Here is an 18,406-nt window from a genome sequence, read left to right on the forward strand (position 1 = left end):
GTAAAAACGTCAAAAAAATGAGTAAAAGATACATACACTTACCGGCCACTTTATTAGGTACACCTTACTAGTACCGGGTTGCACCCCCTTTTGCCTTCAGAACTGCCTAAATCCTTCGTGGCATAGATTCAACAAGTTACTAGAAATATATTTCTTTGACATGATAGCATCACGCAGTTGCTGCAGACTTGTACATCCATGATACGAATCTCCCGTTCCGCCACATCTCAAAGGTGCTCAATTGGATTGAGATCTGGTGATTGTGGAGGCCATTTGAGTGCAGTGACTCATTGTCATGTTCAAGAAACCAGTCTGAGATGATTCACGCTTTATGACATGGAGCGTTATCCTGCTGAAAGTAGCCATCAGAAGATGGGTACACTGTGGTCATAAAGGGATGAACATGGTCAGCAACAATACTCAGGAAGGCTGTGGCATTGACACAATGCTCAATTGGTACTAATGGGCCCAAAGTGCGGCAAGAAAATATCCCCCACACCATTACACCACCACCATCAGCCTGAACCGTTGATACAAGGCAGGATGGGTCCATGCTTTCATGTTGTTGACGCCAAATTCTGACCTTAATGTCGCAGCAGAAATCGAGACTCAACAGACCAGGTAACATTTTTCCAATCTTCTATTGTCCAATTTTGGTGGGCCTGTGTGAATTGTAGCCTCAGTTTCCCGTTCTTAGCGGACAGGAGTGGCACCCAGTGTGGTCTTCTGTTGCTGTAGCCCATTTGCCTCAAGGTTCGACATGTTGTGCATTCACATTCACGCACTCGCTGAATATTTTCCATATTTCGGACCATTCTCTGTAAACCCTAGAGATGGTTGTGCGTGAAAATCCCAGTAGATTAGCAGTTACTAAAATACTCAGACCAGCCCGTCTGGCACCAACAACCATGCCACGTTCAAAGTCACTTAAATCACCTTTCTTCCCTATTCTGATGCTCGGTTTAAGCTGCAGCAGATCACCTTGACTATGTCTACATGCCTAAATGCATTGTGTTGCTGCCATGTGCGTTAACAAGCAGTTTTACCTAATAAAGTGGCCGGTGAGTGTATTTTTCCATATGCTAAATATATTGGATAGTCTTGAATATATAGTCTAGAACAAGTACATAATTACAAATGACATAATAAATATAAAAAAGTCTGCTATTTATACAAACATACCCACATATAAATAAATAATTTTAATTAATTTGGGATGTACTGTAAAATGCTCGAATAGTACAAAATTATTTTCAAAATAAAATGGTACAAAATTTAAAGCCTTGCGAACAAAATAAAGCCCATTATGGAATCAAAAAGTCCCCATGGAATCAAGACTAACCATATGATTTTGTTAGCGCACATTGCTAGTTTTGTGGTGAACAATTCATCTGTGATGTCATGAAGAAAAAAAATTGTTTGCCCTTCTAATCTTTAATTGAAATCTGAAAATGCACTTCCTGTTTTTTTTTTTAAGTTAAATTATCAGATTACATATGTCTTAGGAATTGGGCATAGCTAACAAATTTAACCGCACCCCCAACTGTCAGTTTTGACAACAAACAGAAATGGTGAGGAGGAGGAGTCTGTTAGGGTGTAATAACTCTCCTCAAACCGGTTTCCCAATCTTTCTGAATGAAACGCCTACTTTACTACAGCCAATCAGCTCGCAGTAGAAAAACAAGCCACGCCCACTGTTTTGCCATTTAAGATTCTGTTTCACTAGGAACTGCTTCACTATACAAAAAAAAGAAAAAGAAAAGAAAAATCGGTCACAGCTTTCGGTTCATGTAGAATTTTAAGTCCTTTTTTCCTTAAGTTCTTCACTCTAATAATTTTTTTAAATGAACATTGTTAAAAAAAGTTACAATTCACAATTAGTTTTTTTTTTTATTTATTTATTTATTTTTTTACCAAAAATGAGTTCCATAAATTTGATTTCCAAATAAAAAGGGAAAAAATGCATAAACAAAATAAAAACCTGACAAAACCTATATACTGATATCGTAGAGATCCACACTTTTTATTTATTTAATGTCTACATGAAGATTATGGTTGAGTTCATCAAGAAGGAATTTAAGATGACTGTGACTCAACTGTGGTAAAGCTGCATTGCACAGACAGATCTCTGGCCTGAGATTTACTGTGGTTTCATGGAGGGGCAGCAGCATCAGCCTTCAACAATACAGCAATGCAGACTTCCTGTCCATGAACTCTCCGCAGCCTTCAAGCAAAAGCAGCATTTGTGTCCAATCACAATATGAGCAGGGCCACATATACCCGTAACAGCGAGTCTTGGGATTTTGGCAGACTTACTGACAATGGAGCCATTCCATTTTCTTTGTTTTTTGTACATTAATGTGCTAGTCTAACTCAAATTAAAGCCAGTTTTACTTTAAAAGTTCTCATAAATGCTAGTGGAATGAAACTGCATCCCATCATAAATCACGTGACTCAACCACTAATTTCAAATCATGCCAATTTATCAAGATCCATTGCAGCCAACTCAATAAAACCCCTTTGACATTCAAGCCATCAGATTTTAGACACTAATTTAGGCTTGCATATTGCCAAAACGTATCTGAGGCGCCGTGTAGGATTTAAATCAAACTTTGCTTATCAACACATAAATAAAACCCATGCATATACACCTATTTACTTCCTTTTAAATTTAAACAACTTCCTTTTACGCTGAGAATTCATGCACATAGGCATATGAAATTACTTGCATATATGTATATACACAATAACTTGTGTATGTTTGTGAATTTTATTTTGAATGTTTGCACAAGTGTTATGTGGGTGTTTATGCACTCATCAAGTTTATATTCATATAAGAGTTTATGGGTGCATATGCATAGTTTAAGTTTATGTATATCCAAGTGTGTATAGGTGTGTTTGCATGTAGTGAGTTTATATGTAAGTGAGTGTGTATGTGGGTGTATGCATGCATCAGGTTTATATGTATATACACAAGTTTCATATATATTGTTTTGAGCATTCTATAGTATAGATCAGGGGTGTCCAAAGTTGGTCCTGGAGGGCCGATGTCCAGCATAGTGTAGCTCCATCTTAATTTAACACACCTGCCTGGAAGTTTCTAGTATTCCCAAAAAGAGCTTGATTAGCTGGTTCAGTTGTTTAATTGGGGTTTGAATTAAAATATGCAAGACACCAGCCCTCCAGGACCAACTTTGGACACCTCTGGTATATATGTATATGCAAGTAATTTATAGGTGTATATGCACGTGTTTTATGTACGTGTTTATAAGCAAAGTTTGATTTAAATCCTACACGGCACCCCATACATATCCTTGTTTCTCATGGTCAATGTCAATGCTTCTCCCTGAAGAGATCTTCTAAAAGCGAGGAACAGAAGGACCTCCCTCGCACAAATCCTCCCAAGAGCTGAAGAAATGGAGTAGACACTATTGTAATCTAAGCCAAGTTTCTCACGAAGAGGCGCATAAACTCTACAAGCTTACATAAAACATGTGGATCAATTTCTTCAGCAAGATTAGAGATGACAAAACAAGCGTCTTAAGCTTTATTGGAAGACGAACATCTGTAAATCCATAAAGAGTCGGAAAGCAAGTCAGAGAAAGAGTTTCCGGTCACATTACTTAAGCACTCTATGTAAGTTTCATAGCAGGACTGGCCGAAAAGAGACTTTCTGTAAGGGAAAAAAGAGAGCAGCATTTCCACAGGGACACTTTTGTTTTAAGTAGAAATGAAGACTTGTAGGACAGGGTTAATTCTGGGTTTCTGGCCAACAGGGAACAGGAGTTACTCAGTCGGGACAGGCTGAGCCCTGTAATGTCCTCCCACTCACAGGCTTCTGAATGGACTCACAAACAAACAGGCCTTCACAGAGTAGAGAGAACAAAAGAGACTGAAGGAGGCAGAGGCACCAACCCTTTGGCCCAGACGGCCATCTAAATGCAAAGACCTTCACAGGGTCAAAAACTCAGGTCACAAATCAAGAGGAAAAACAGCTGGTTCAAAGTCCATAGACGTCACACATGTTTCATTAAGGCAAAAATATGCAAATAATGGCTTTAAAAATGCCAGAAGTACATTTACAATGCTTATGTTCCTAGATTGTAAAAGAAAGACTCTAAGGGTGTGTTAATTTTGCTGACACCCAGTCATTTCTAAGATTAAACTTAAAGACAAATAAAGAAACAAACAAAAAAAGATATATGTTTTGCAAAGGAGCCTACCAAACATCCAAAACAACGACGCATGCTGGGCTGAACATGTATGTACATGCGCATTTTTATCAGCTGAAATCTCAAGAAGAACTTGCTCAAAATACAATGCTCAAAAGAATCAAAACAGTGCCGGGAATGACCTTGTAATGCACATAAACAAGATCTGCTCCAGGGAGACACTGTATTGAATTGTAATTTGCAAAATTGTGACTATGATGACAAAAGATTTCTAATTTTATTCCTCGATGACCTTAACATCATGTCTTTTTTTATTTGTTTAAATTTTATTTAAATGTCTTTGACTGGGTTATTTCAGTAAACGAAAACAAGAACTAAGACTAAAACTATTGGTCAATAGACAAATTTGTTATCTGAAAATACATTTCTTTAAAAAATCCCTATAAATGAAAAACTAAAACTAAACAAAACCAACAACAGTCACTGAAAAACTAACTAAAACAAAATAACAATTAGCAAAAACAAATTATCGCTTTCAGATTTCATCAGCACTTATTCTGTGGTGTAAAATCTGACCTGCGGATGTTTCGAGAAATAACAGTAGATGGCAATTTACAACCAAACACATCATACGAGCACGTTATTACATGCAAAAACATCAACACAAAACATGTTTTCTATCTTTACGCAGCGGATGCTCTTCCAGCTACATGCCGACATGTTTAACTACATATACAAGAGTATGACCCTTTTATGAAGAAGTTTGTTTAAATTCTTCAGAATTTTTACTTTTATTTGTGGCTTTGGATTCATTGTTTATTCAGACAATCATTTTATTTTATTACCAAGAGGTTTGATCAAGAGTCAATGTTGGCTGTACAAACATAAATCTTTACTCTGGTCAACACTGCATGTGTTATGATAACTCTGCTAAACTGGAATCACTTACCCACTCAGTTTCCTTTGAATTAGTCTTTGCTTTACCAGAGATTGCCACAGCAGAATGAACCACCAATCACTCTGTCAATTGTTTTACATAGCAGATGTATGCTATGTATGTTTACATAGCCTTCTTGCTGCAACCCAGCACTGATGGAACAGCCCTGTGTGCTAGGAAACACATACAGTACATTCTCCCATTCACACACGAGCAATTCCATGCAAATGTCAACCGTGCCATGAAAAAAATGTAAGTTTTCACCAAAATAGAGAAACCGTTTGTACAGTTTTTGTGTAAGCAAGTATTTTACAGTGCTTTAACATACTCAAAAATGTCTCTGTTAATGTTTTCAAGCTATATTTCATTTACCAAAATCACACAAGTGCCAATTTCACATCTGTCACATCCATAATGTAAAAGTGTCACACACCCATAACGGAGCTTTTTCCTCATACATGCAAAAAAGAAAATAAAATCAATCCTTTTTGTTCTCTAGTGAGCCAACTCTCATTCTTTTGATTAGCATTGTTTCTCTTGGGTTGTGCAGTTTCATTCACAGAATTTCTACAAAGTATGTTGTTTACTGTAAACTCACAGACTTTATTTGTCACATCCATAACACATGTTTATTTCCTTCTTTTAAAATATAAAAAAAATGTTCACAGATTGATATTTTTTGATCCCTTAACTCTGTGATCAGTTGTTTTTGGAAAACATAAACAGATGTTTTAATATAATGTTAACATAGACTTTCCCTGTGAATTTTGAGTTTTTACTGCAAATGTCACATCCATAACGCTGGAATTGCTCACATATTTTAATACACTACGGCCAGTTTAGTTTATCCAATTCACCTATACTGCATGTGTTTGGACTGTGGGGGAAACTGGAGCTCCTTGAGGAAACTTACGCTAATAAGGTACAAGGGAACAACCTTCTTGCTGTGAGGCGAGTTTGCTGAGACTTTGCCACCCCTAAACTAGTATTACTAAAACTGAATGTGTTCGCAAAATAATAATTACAGCCTTCCTGCTTTATAGATTTCACCACTGAACGTCAAGTTATTAAAACAAGTCATTATTTAACCCATAATCCAATCAAATTATTATTCTTTAATATTACTGTAATAACATACAAGTTTTAATATGTTCGAGTGTCTGATAGGGCTCTTTACGATACCGTGTTTGCCAGTATGAAATGTAGTTTTACCAGTGGAACATTACAAGTAAATTGTCTTTTTGGATGACCTTAAACAAGACCGGCTGTGTTTAATTACAGTAACGAGGACTGATGATGTAAACCCACTTGTGAAGAGGAAACAAAAAGGCAGGGGGCGGAGCTCTGTCACCAGATGAGCTCATCACATGAGAGACAAAGACAGAAACTGATTTAGCAGATTACAGACGTCTGTTCTTAACCTTTAAATTTAGCATGACTTGAGTAAAGGGTCAGGCCTAAGCAGGAAGCAAAGTATGTTTTTAAATCTATTTTTATCTGTTTATAGACTAAAGAAGTAAAACCCTCATGCATAAAGAGAAACTTGTGTCATTTCCTCACAGGTTTCCTCATTGCCTATCCTATCCTCCATCCTGCTCCACTGACCTAGATCTTCGGGTCTCTGAGTAAAGCTTAAAAATTCATAAAGATCCAGAGGTACAGTGACAGGGATATGCATGTGAATCGCATCGCTTCAGTGCACAGTCAGAGCGATTAAAGTTTGAGAGACTCCTGTGCGCAGCTTCTGAACTCATTAAAGTCCTGTGGTAACATCCATGCTGAGATGAGATGCACATAAATAAGTCAAGCTTCCTCTGCTTTTCTGCACTCAGCAGGTTTAATTAAGGTCTCTCAGTGTCTAGCTTTAATAACTAAGCCAACCATTTCCATCGAACTGACATTGGAATATTACTGTATTTCCCATACCCACTTGGCCATCAGTTGGTAGAAGTTGTATGCTTCATTCTAGGGAACCTGCATCCCTGCAGGCACAGGACGTCAACAAGATGTCATATTGACATTGTACCCAAACATACCCCAATGTCGTAGGGACGTTGGATTTGGTTTGGAAATAAAAATCAGGTTGACGTCAGAATCCAATGCCAGGCCAATGCCAATGCCAATGTCCAACCTAAAATCAACTAAATATCAACGTCTTATCATGTTACACATTGAAGTTGCATGGACGTTACCATTATGAGATCTATCAGACATTGGAATTTGGTCACTTTCCAACACAACCTAAAATGAACCAAATATCAATGTAATTTCACGTCGTTATTGGACGTCAAAGTAACGTTGTCCTCAGACGCTGACTAGAAATTGATTTTTTACCTAAATCTAACCTATTATTAACGTCTTCTGAATCCTGCTGAGATACTAGTAAAATGCAGACCTTGATTGGTTAGAAAGTATATTATTTAAAGACATCATATGTAAATTTTGCAGTTTGCCATAGTTTGATGATGCTGTAACTGAGTGTGAAATCATGCGAGTTGTCATCTTCATTACATCTCATGAGACTTCTGCAGAAATCACGTTCATGGATGAGATAGAGTATTAAAAATGTATTATCACGGTAGCAGAGTAAAGCTAAAAGCCATCAAATGAAAACAAGTCCACTATTGCTGATGAGGGATGAGCGTGACACAGCAGAGCTTTTATTATGCCACAGTCGACCACTTCTGGTTTCCTGTCATGATTAGGTGGGAAAGAATCGCCGCAGATTTATCAAACTAAACACATTTCAAGGAGTCTAAAATAGTGCTCAGGATCTCTGGAATGGCTTTGAAGATTCTTCAAAACATTTGGGATAATGTAAGCACATAAGTTATGTAACTTATTATTAGTTTTATTTATATTTTAATAAAAACAAATCTTATATACTGTGACACGGTGGCTCAGTGGTTAGCACTGTCACCTCACAGTAAGAATGTCGCTGGTTTGAGTCCCAACTGGGTCAGTTGGCATTTCTGTGTGGAGTTTGTGTGTTCTCTCTGTGCTGGCATGGGTTTCGTCCGGGTGCTCCGGCTTCCCCCATAGTCTAAAGATTTGCACTATAGGTGACTACAGGTACCTTAATTGGCATTGTGTGTGCATGAGATTGTATAGGTGTTCTCCAGTGCTGGGTTGAGGCTGGAAGGGAAGCCGCTGCACAATGTGCTGGAATAGTTGGCGGTTCATTCCGCTGTGATGAGCCTTGATAAATAATGAGACTAAGACGAAGGAAGATTATGAATGAATGAAATCTTACATATTTTGCCTTTCATTTATTTATCATTGTCTGAATACACAGTTCTGTTCATAAACTGTTTGTACATCATAGTACATATGATTTTATGCTTTTATGATTTAATCAAAATTACAGAGAAACAAAATTGTAAAATATTATTACATATTTTCGAAATCTTTTAAATTTTCCAAATTACATATTTTCTTGTTTTAGGAACATCTTTTAAATGTTTTAAATGTAATCTTCTGATGACAAATATGTTTGTTCAACAGCTGTTTTTCCAGTTTTCAATGTTACATAATGCTTCAAAAGCTATTTTAATATGGTAAAGCTGTGCTTATTTTTTTTATTAACATCATAATGTAATAGATGTGAAAACTTTAAGTTTTTAGCATTCTTTGAAAAAATTTTAATTTAAAAAGTACAGCATTTCTCTGAAACAGTTTTAGGAACAGGCGGTTCATTTTGCTATGGTGACCCCTGATAAATAAAGCACTAAGCCGAAATAAAATAAATGAATGAATGAGTTTTAGGAACATTTTTGACCCTTTTGATTAGTTTAATACAGCCTTATCAAATTAAAGCAATAATTTAATTGAATGACTTAATTCAAAAATTGTGTAAAGGCAGAATGGTGCCACAGTGTTTAGCACTGTCGCCACACAAAAAGGTCGCTGGATCGAGTCCCAGCAGGGTCAGTTGGCATTTCTTTGTCGAGTTTGCATGTTCTCCTCATGTTTACGTGGGTTTCCTCTGGGTTCTCCAGTTTCCCCTACAATTCAAAAACATGCGGTATGGGTGAATTGAATAAACAAAATTGTTGGTAGTGTATGAGTGAGTGTGTGAATGAGCATGTATGGGTGTTTCCCAGTAATGGGTTGTGGCTGGAAGGGCATCAGCTACATAAAACATATGCTGGAAAAGTTGGCAGTTCATTCCGCCGTGGCGACCTCTGAAACAGAGACTAAGCCAAAGGAAATTGAATGAATGAATAAAAATGGTGTATAGACAAATGACTATATAAATATATGCACTATTTATTTATTTATTTACAAACTATATATTTTTATTTGAATAATATATTCTCCCCCAATAATACGATGGAAGAATATCATTATCCACTTCAAACATCCGTCAGTTTTATGCTGCCAACTATGGAGTTCATCCATTAACTATCACTACTGTGCCTTCAAGCAGTGCACTTACTCCAGGTAAACAATAGATTATGTGTTTTATGAGAACACCCATTGCCAACTACCCATAGAGCCATGTGGCGCTTCCCATGAACAGTAAGAGTATCCAGATGGCACAGGTTGTCAGGAAATGTATTGTGATTACACTCACCAGCTGAAACTCACTCCGTCGACCGTAGGCTTCCTGGATGCCACTATCATTCCAGAGTGCCTGCAGGGCTGGGACGTACAGCTGAAAGGTGCAGGGTTCCACAGCCATGCCTGCTTTGTTTTCGAAGGACATAACAAACATGCCATGCTTTTCGTTTTCGGAGTTCTGCCAGGAAACGCCAAGTTTGTCTCGGGCATCCACCAGTACCCGCATTCCCTTTAAGAAAAGATAGAAGAGAGGCAGAGTGGTCAATATCCTAATGTTTGTTTGTGTATAAGAGTATAACTACAGAAGGGTGTGTCCACTACAACTGAGCTTCTATAAAAGGAAGTGAGACGAAGCAATTATTTTGGAGACAAAACAAAAATAAGAGCAATGTCTTCACCTACAGCAAGTTTTAAACAAGCTCGAACTTCTGTTTCAGCAAATTCTTCGTGATCAGCTTCAAACTTGTTACAAAGTTAGGTTTAAAGGCGCAGAATATGACTGTGAACATGCTTGCTCAAAATAAACAAAGGTACGTGTATGTGTGTATATATGTGTATGTGCACATGTAAATGTGTTCGGATGTATGTACATGCCATGTTTAAGCATTTTTTTGTATGTCTGTGCATGGTTTAAAGTCACCCTCTATCTATAATGATGATAGTTGACTATGTCGGTTTAATTATTTGAGTGTTGTTGAGATGTTTGAATGAGTCATGTGACCATAGTACTCAAAAGAGACTCTAAACGCACCTGATCACTGTTACCCGTAGGTTTCTTTTAAGATTAAGCCATGTGAATAAAGGCTTTTAAAATTTTCCACATTTTCCGAGTAACTTGGACTAATTTCTGTAGATGTTTTGATGAATCCCTTACCCAAAGAGCACCGACCAAATATTTGAGTTACCCTTGAGCGCTTTTTGTTTGTTTTTCTGGATTTATAAACAAAGGTGTATTTTGATGATGCTGTGACTGAGTGTAGAATCATGGGAGTTGTCGTCTTCATTACATCCTACTGGACAGAAATCATGTTCATAGATAAGCTAAAGTATTAAAAATGTATTACCATGGTAATATAAAGCGGAGTAAGACCAAGAAACCAATCAAATCGAATTTCTGAGATGAAAGCATGACGCAGTATGAAAGCAGTGGAGTTTTTATTATGTGACCACTTTTGGTTTTTTTGGTCATGATCGTGTAATTATTTTTTAAAAGCCAATTGTTTTTTAAGAAATGTTTTGTTAAATAAAAATTATAGTACACAGCTATATTTTGCTTGTTTTGACACATTTAAAATTTGTGGCTAAGAAATAATCACTGTTTGGTGTGGTCAGAGATTAATTTGGTAAATCCCTAATTTTGAGCTCTGAAAAGTGATGTGAAATAAAAACTAATTGCAATTTAACACTATGAAACCATGACCTATTTGCTCATGCTCACTGAGCAAGCTCATACACGACACACAAAAAGTGAAATGAATGAGGAGACATGTGGACATAACACAACATTTAAATCAAGTATTTTAGCATGTCAAAGTCAAATTTATGCATATAAAATATATTTTCCCAACAACAAAATTGTGGCTAGTGAAAATGGCAAATGGCTGGTAATGTTGGAAAACTACTAGTCACAGTGGATGGAGATCAAAAAAGTTAATGTCAAGCCCTGGTGACAGATTATTCATGAAGATTTTCTAATCCCTTGTTCCATCCCATTGTGGAGACTTCTGGCCCAACCAACGAGATTTGTGCTTTTAGTCACATACCCAGAGCTGCTGCTGTTACATAAAACAAAACTGTCAGTTGGAACAACTTAGAGACAAATCTGAAGTGTGCTTGTATTGCATTTTGGAGAAGCTCAGACTGCTGCCGCTCAGCCATGACATGTATATCCAAAACAGAAGATTTGTGCCTATGCCTGAAACACTCCACTTTGAAGCCAAAAACGAAAACATCTCCAGAAAATGCACTGAAACTAAACTTCCGCGATGAGCCTCCTCACTTCCAAGCATAACACGAAAACACAAAACCCTGAACTGAGCCTTTGGCAGAAACCAGGAGAGCTGGGTTTTGTGAAAGAGTAGAAATACCCTGAGACGCTTTGTAAATGTAACATAAGGTCATTGGCTATTATTGATTATGACTGCAAAATCCTGCTTCTACAGCACATTTCACCCTTTTTTGTTGCACTTGAAATAACATCCTGAAGTTCAGAGTCCCAGAAGGCGTTCCTGGTCCTCTTGTACTCTGCAGGGACATGAATGAATCATAAAAACTAGCACTTAAACATGCCCTGGGCAAGAGTATGCTATAGTAATTAGAGCTCACAGCCAGATTTGGTCTCAGACGAAGATAAAGGGTCCCTTAGGCACAGGTGCTTTGTGAGATTTGACCTAGTAACCCGGACAAGTCAGTTTAAAGCCATTCCATCACGGCAGGTCAATGGGTTAAGCGTAAAAGCAATGCAGACTGCTATTCTGTCTGCATGTGCAAGGGATTTGTATATCAACTTGAGAAACATGCACGGCAAACCAATAAAACAGCGGGACAGTGAGAGGAAATGAATGTGGTACAGTCCTGTTAGTCTGCTTGTCTCCATTCAGTCCAGAGATCCCACCTCCTCCCAAATCCCAAGATTCCCAAAGCTATCAAACAGTTCACAAGTGTAAACAGTTGTTCGTGCTTAAGGCCTCCCTGCTGGTTCTGGTTCACGCTCTTTATAGTGTGCTTTGCTCCAGGGTAGTCAGGGTACTTTCCTAGGGGCCAAACTCAGTCACACTTCAACCCCCCCAATACCGACCCATCCATCTCTGACCTTTCACCCACTTCTGGCCAACACTATCTGGGAAGCGTAGTAATATCATCCTGTCCTTCTTGGCTGGATCCGTTGACACAGTTAGGGCAAGAGAGAGAGAGAGAGAGAGAGAGAGATAGAGAGAGAGAGAGAGAGAGAGAGAGAGAGAGAGAGAGAGAGAGAGAGAGAGAGACAGAGACGAGGCAGCTTTATCACAGCAGAGAGGTCAGTTGCAGGGCTTCCAATCTCTTCCTGAGTTGTGGCAAAGTCCCAAAAATAGCTCTGAAAACCACCAAAACCTCACCTCACTATGAGCAATACTCCTAGCGTTTCTGAAAAGTCTCCCGAAAAACAAGCTCTTTGGGTTTGTTTTGAATGGCGTCTTCCAAAGAGGTTTGTGTTTTAAGTCTTTAGCAAAAAGCCACAGACTTTTCAGTGAGATTTTGAAGTCTACATCAGACAATTTGTGACATTTCCTTTGTTGTTTGTTGAAAAGGAGGAGTGGGGGATTTCCTGAACGTTCAATCAACAGAGAGCAAATCTGAAATTCAGAGATCTTAGCTGGTCTTGAGAGAGACACTGCTGAATCTCAACTGTGGGCTCTCATCTGACATGCATTAGACAGGCCCTGCATGTCAGGCACAGTAATTGCTCCAGTGGTGGTAATGGCAGTGCTGTGATTTCGCAGCGTAAGCAAATGTGGGTAGCGGTCCAGGCACCCGCTCACAGGTTCCCCACCGCTGAGCAACCACAGCTAAATCAGCAACAACTCCTTCGCCATAAACAAGCCGCCTGTGAAGGAGCCTCCCAAGACTCCGGGCACAGAGGAACTCTCAGATTTATCATGCAGGAAGATGGGCTTGATATATGCCTGCTCCCTGTGTCACCCTTCAGCCACTTCCTGTACCTCCCCCGCTAACATCTTGCAAGCAGGACGCATGAGTTTCGGGATTTCTATGTGCTACAGTTCTTTGGTAACTTTATCCACACTCTCATTAGGATGACAGAGCAAAACACATTCTGGCTGAATACCACAACTATTTTCTCAAGGATGTAGTAAACAGAGGAAATGCTCCACTGCCTATGGTGTCCTATTGCACAAGTGAGCATTTCAACAAGGAAACTTAGTCTTGGAGGTTTGAAGTGGTGAGTGAGGTGTACGGGAAGCCAAACAGAGGTCAGATCTTATCGTGGCCTTACGTGCCGTGTCAGACTCAGGTCAGTCTTTAGATCACTCTCCGATCAAAGATAGCTTTCTAAATGTAAAGAGTTAACTAAAAAAGAGTAGATAGATAGCTACTGATCGAAGTAGTAATAAATTCCCAGACATAAATTACTCAACTTTCTCAACGTGGGTTAACAACGAGGCAGGAATCTTATCTGGACATAAACACGTTTAGCTTTTGTAGTGCATCAGATTTCTATATCTGCTTACATATAGTGTGAAAAACTATGGGGTGGGACTTCATTCATTTAGTTATAGATTGGATCATTGAACCAACTAATCAAATCTTGAACAAAGTACCCAGAGACAGCACTATATGATTTAATTAAATTTAGATTAAAGGTTGACTTTAAAATTCAACAATGTTTGTAAAAACATTTACACCCTCCGCAGATCATCTCCACGAGCTGTCTTTATACCCAAAAGGCATTACTGGAAGGATCTGGAAGACGTTGAGAGCAATATCTCCTGGACCTTTGCCACTGTAAAGTGGCTGAAACAAAGATAATGTTATCTTTAAAATAACCAATAATTTAATCAGCACGTAGGCTGAGATTTGCTCACGTGACTGTTAACCTCTGGGATTGTTTGTTCTATTTTTTTTTTCCACCCCTGAGGAAAAATATGGGTTGGGATTACTCCAAATTGGTATCGTTGAAAAAACATAAGCAACACTGTCATCATCCTAAACCTTCAGAGGGATGGGCTGAACAGCAGGGTGATGACAAACGGTCAGAGGGGAGATGATGGCACGAATGAATCGCCATTGTTTGCAGTATTCGCTGTCTGTGCACTGAGGAGAGGCATTTCCTCTGGCTCTGTGGACTGTGCGATACCAAGTGCCCGTAGAGACCACCATTGTGGAGCTATTCCAGACTGACCTTGACTTCACTGCTGACAAACAAGTCTCCAGTAGATTGAGTTCTCAATCCATTTCACACATCTTTAGACTGTGAAATAAAATGTGATCACATGATTTCCTTTTACAGGTCATTGTCCTACAAAGACGTTTGCCCCAGTAATAAGAAACTGCTTTATTTACTGTTGTACTCATTTATATGAAAGAAACTTGGCTAACAACTTTACATAAATATTCATACCAATTCTGTTGTGTATTTATGCTTCCTAAAAGAGATGTCTGGGTGTATTTTTCATAAAACCTACAAGTAAAAAAGTGCCACAATGACATTTAAAGATTTCAAAGAGCACTGTAAAAAGTGAAACTACAGTATGAAGTTGTTACATTGTTGATACCTTTTTGTAAATGAAATGCTCAATGGAAAAAACCCTGAATTGTTACCGCGGGTTATAACAAGACTTTTGAACTTTTATGAATTTGACATTTTAATTTTATTGAAATAATGAAGTTTTATTGTAATTAATGTCAATGAAGTTACCGTACATGGTTCTTTGCCCAATTAAGGGATAAAATAACCTTAACTAAGTTTACAGAAAGGATGATAATTACCAGGGGTGGTGCAAATAAGGCTTGAAGGGACCGCAGTGAAGTCTAAGTGGGACCTAAAAGAATATGTTTCTTACAAAGAGCAGCAACACTGTTGGAATCGTTTACAACTATTTACTTTCCATCTTTTGAATGATAAAAATCTTTTAACCTAATCAGAATTTACTTAACCTAAAAGACTTTAAGCACATAAAGTGTCATAACTGTGGTGCATTTCTGCAATGATGTTATTACAGATTGACGTGAATGATAATATAGTCATTTTTATTTATAGTATGATAGTGGTGTAAACAGACCTTTATTTATTTTTCCTTCTTAGACCCTGATAGTCTAACAATATATTTACATAACAATGTATTAAAACTTTGTTGTTTATTCAATATTACACATACCAGGTCATTAGCTGCTAATGCTACTTAGTAAAAGTTTTTCAAGTATGTTAAGTACTTGCGCATGGCTGTAGACTGTAGACACGTACACTACCTGACAAAAGTCTTGTCATAAATCCCATTTGTGAGAGCAACAAATAGTAACTTGTCTTCTAGTTTATTATTTAGAAAAGTGGCAGAAGGTAGAATTTTCAGATGAATCATCTGTTGAACTGCATCCCAATCATTACAAATACTGCAGAAGACCTATTAGAACCTGCATGGACCCAGAATTCTCACAGTTATCAGTCAAGTTTGGTGAAGGAAAAATTATGGTTTGGGGATACATTCAGTATGTGGAAACATGAGAGATCTGCAGAGTGGATGGCAACATCAACAGCCTGAGTTATCAAGACATTTATGCTGCCCATTACATTATAAACCACAGGAGAGGGCAAATTCTTCAGCAGGATTCCACTCCTTCTCAAACTTCAGCCTCCACATTAAAGTTCCTGAAAGCAAAGAAAGTCAAGGCGCTCCAGGATTGGCCAGCCCAGTCATCAGAAATAAACATTATTGAGCATGTCTAGAGTAAGACGAAGGAGGAGGCATTGAAGATGAATACAAAGAATCTTGATGAACTCTCGGAGTCCTGTAAGAACGGTTTCTTTGCCATCCCAGAAGACTTTATTAATAAGTTATTTGAGTCATTGCAGAGATGTGTAGATGCAGTCCTCCAAGCTCATAGGAGTCATACACAATATTATTATTTTTCCACTGCACCATGACTTTATATTCTATACTGGACATTATTTCTGTTAAGTGACAAGACTTTTCTCTAAACAAAGCCAGACCTTACAGTCCTAATTAAATAAATTAAAATCAAGGCATGATCATGTTTTATTTTGGTAAAATAAGTGTAATCTAGAGGCCTTCGCCTTTCATATAAGCCACTTCTGATACCAAATGATCAACTAGAAGTCAAGTTATTATTTGTTGTTCCTAAAACTTGGACAGGCGACAAGACTTTTGTCAGGTAGTGTACAGTAATATGCAAGCATGAAGTCAACTTTCTCACAAAATCCTATTTTTGCCATTTACATAGAAACAATATTATCCTTAAACATTTTTGATGCACTTTAAGAGCTATTTTTCAGGCCCACAAAATGCTTATCTTGAAGTCTTGCAAATTAAATGCGTTTTAGTTGAAAACACTATTGTGTAAACAATAACTATATTAAATTGTGTTTCATGACCCTCCGAAATGCATTTGACAACTACAGTTAATGAAACCAAGTGTGGTGACTGGAGACGAGAAGCCATGATAAACCTTTCAGACGCACAAAACAAACTTCAGGCACATTCTTCACGGCCATTTGCTCTTTTCACTTGACTGGCAGGGCAGTGAGTGGACCGTGTAATCAGTGCCAACACATACATTTAGGCAGTTTAGTGCGGTTACTCATAAAACTCACTTCAAGTTCTTGTATATGCAAGGATGCCTCAGATCACAGACCTCAACATTTGCCTCTGAACCAAATAAAAGAGATCAAAACTACATTATAATGTTTTCCTCAGCTCACTGGTTACATTGTGGTGAAGAGGTCTTATTGGAAAATAAACTGAGGTGACATCATTTTCACAAAGAAAGCTCAGTTCTGCTTTTTTTCTCTGGGTCCTCCATGGGGTTAGAAGAAGATCTGATCGCAATCAGTCCCAGTCAAACAAAACAAATCTTTTAACTCTGCCTCAGTCATTTCCCTATGCAACATGGGCTTCGGGAGTCACTCTTGTTCTGAAAACTATAAACAAAAGCCTCAGTACTTGTTTGTGGCAAAGATCCATAATGTGGTGTTATATCATTTAAAGGGGACCTATTATGCAAAAATCACTTTTATGAGGCATTTAAACATATTTGTATGGCAAATAGACATACATGCATGGCATATTTGTATGGTAGTGAACATAACCAGCTTCTAATGTTAAAATTTTAGTTTTTTTTTTATACTCACTCTTACTGCAGAAACACGTTGATTGACACTCTCCCATTTGTATATGTCACCAGAAGGGAAGCCCCGCCCATTAGTGCATGTTCTCTCCTTCATTAGCATAGAATGTTGGTATTGTTTTTGAATCTGCCACTATGCTGACACATAGGCATTTGTAGCTCCGCCCACTTTTGAAAAGAGTCTCATCTCATAAATGCAATCTCATTTGCATTTAAAGCGAAAGTCTCCGAAATGGCACAATTAGGATCAAAGCCTAAAAAGGGCACTTAAATAGAGTTAGAAAACATTAATTGTGTGGTATTTTGAGTTGAAACCTCATATACACTCTCTAAGAACATCAGAGACTTTACATCTTGTAAAAAGGGGCATAATAGGCAGGAATCATGGGGATGGAAGATCGCTCTGAGAAACATAACCTTCTCCATATAAAGCTAAGCTGAGCCAAACCTCTGATCTGGCAGCACTGCTTTTGACCAAACTGTGGGTAAGATAACAAGACCTAGCAATGGAATATTTATCATTGCAGTTTCCCACTGAATAAATGAGCATCACATTTTGCCAGAATACAGACATATTTATGGTAATCATTTGAGCAGGAAAAATGGCATATCAGGGTGTCCACGATATAGAATAAAATCTAGGTTTTCAGAAATGTAATCTTATTCACATTGCTTTAATAAGGAAACATTAAATTTCCTTACACCTTGAGAACATTAATATATCCGAGTATACAAAAGGTGCTTTTTGTACACCACATTTTTAGTGGATAGTTTGTAACGAAAGGAGACATTCCTTATCTTTGCAGTGTGAAAAACTCTGTAGAGTACTGTATAGCTATCATACCTAAAAAGTATTTAGTCTCAAGTATACTGCATA

At 37.9% G+C, this 18,406-nt stretch overlaps 1 protein-coding gene across 1 annotated transcript in view; it reads right to left on the reverse strand.

Moving 5' to 3' along the window:
• Positions 1–18,406, reverse strand: part of gna12a (guanine nucleotide binding protein (G protein) alpha 12a) — a 55,545-nt gene that overhangs the window by 27,910 nt on the left and 9,229 nt on the right. The window contains exon 2 of the mRNA XM_056453948.1: positions 9,686–9,901. Within this exon, the coding sequence (XP_056309923.1) occupies positions 9,686–9,901 (216 nt within the window). The remainder of the gene's footprint in view (positions 1–9,685; positions 9,902–18,406) is intronic.

The sequence above is a fragment of the Danio aesculapii genome, chromosome 3 (assembly GCF_903798145.1).
Source record: "Danio aesculapii chromosome 3, fDanAes4.1, whole genome shotgun sequence".
Taxonomy (NCBI): Eukaryota; Metazoa; Chordata; class Actinopteri; order Cypriniformes; family Danionidae; genus Danio; species Danio aesculapii.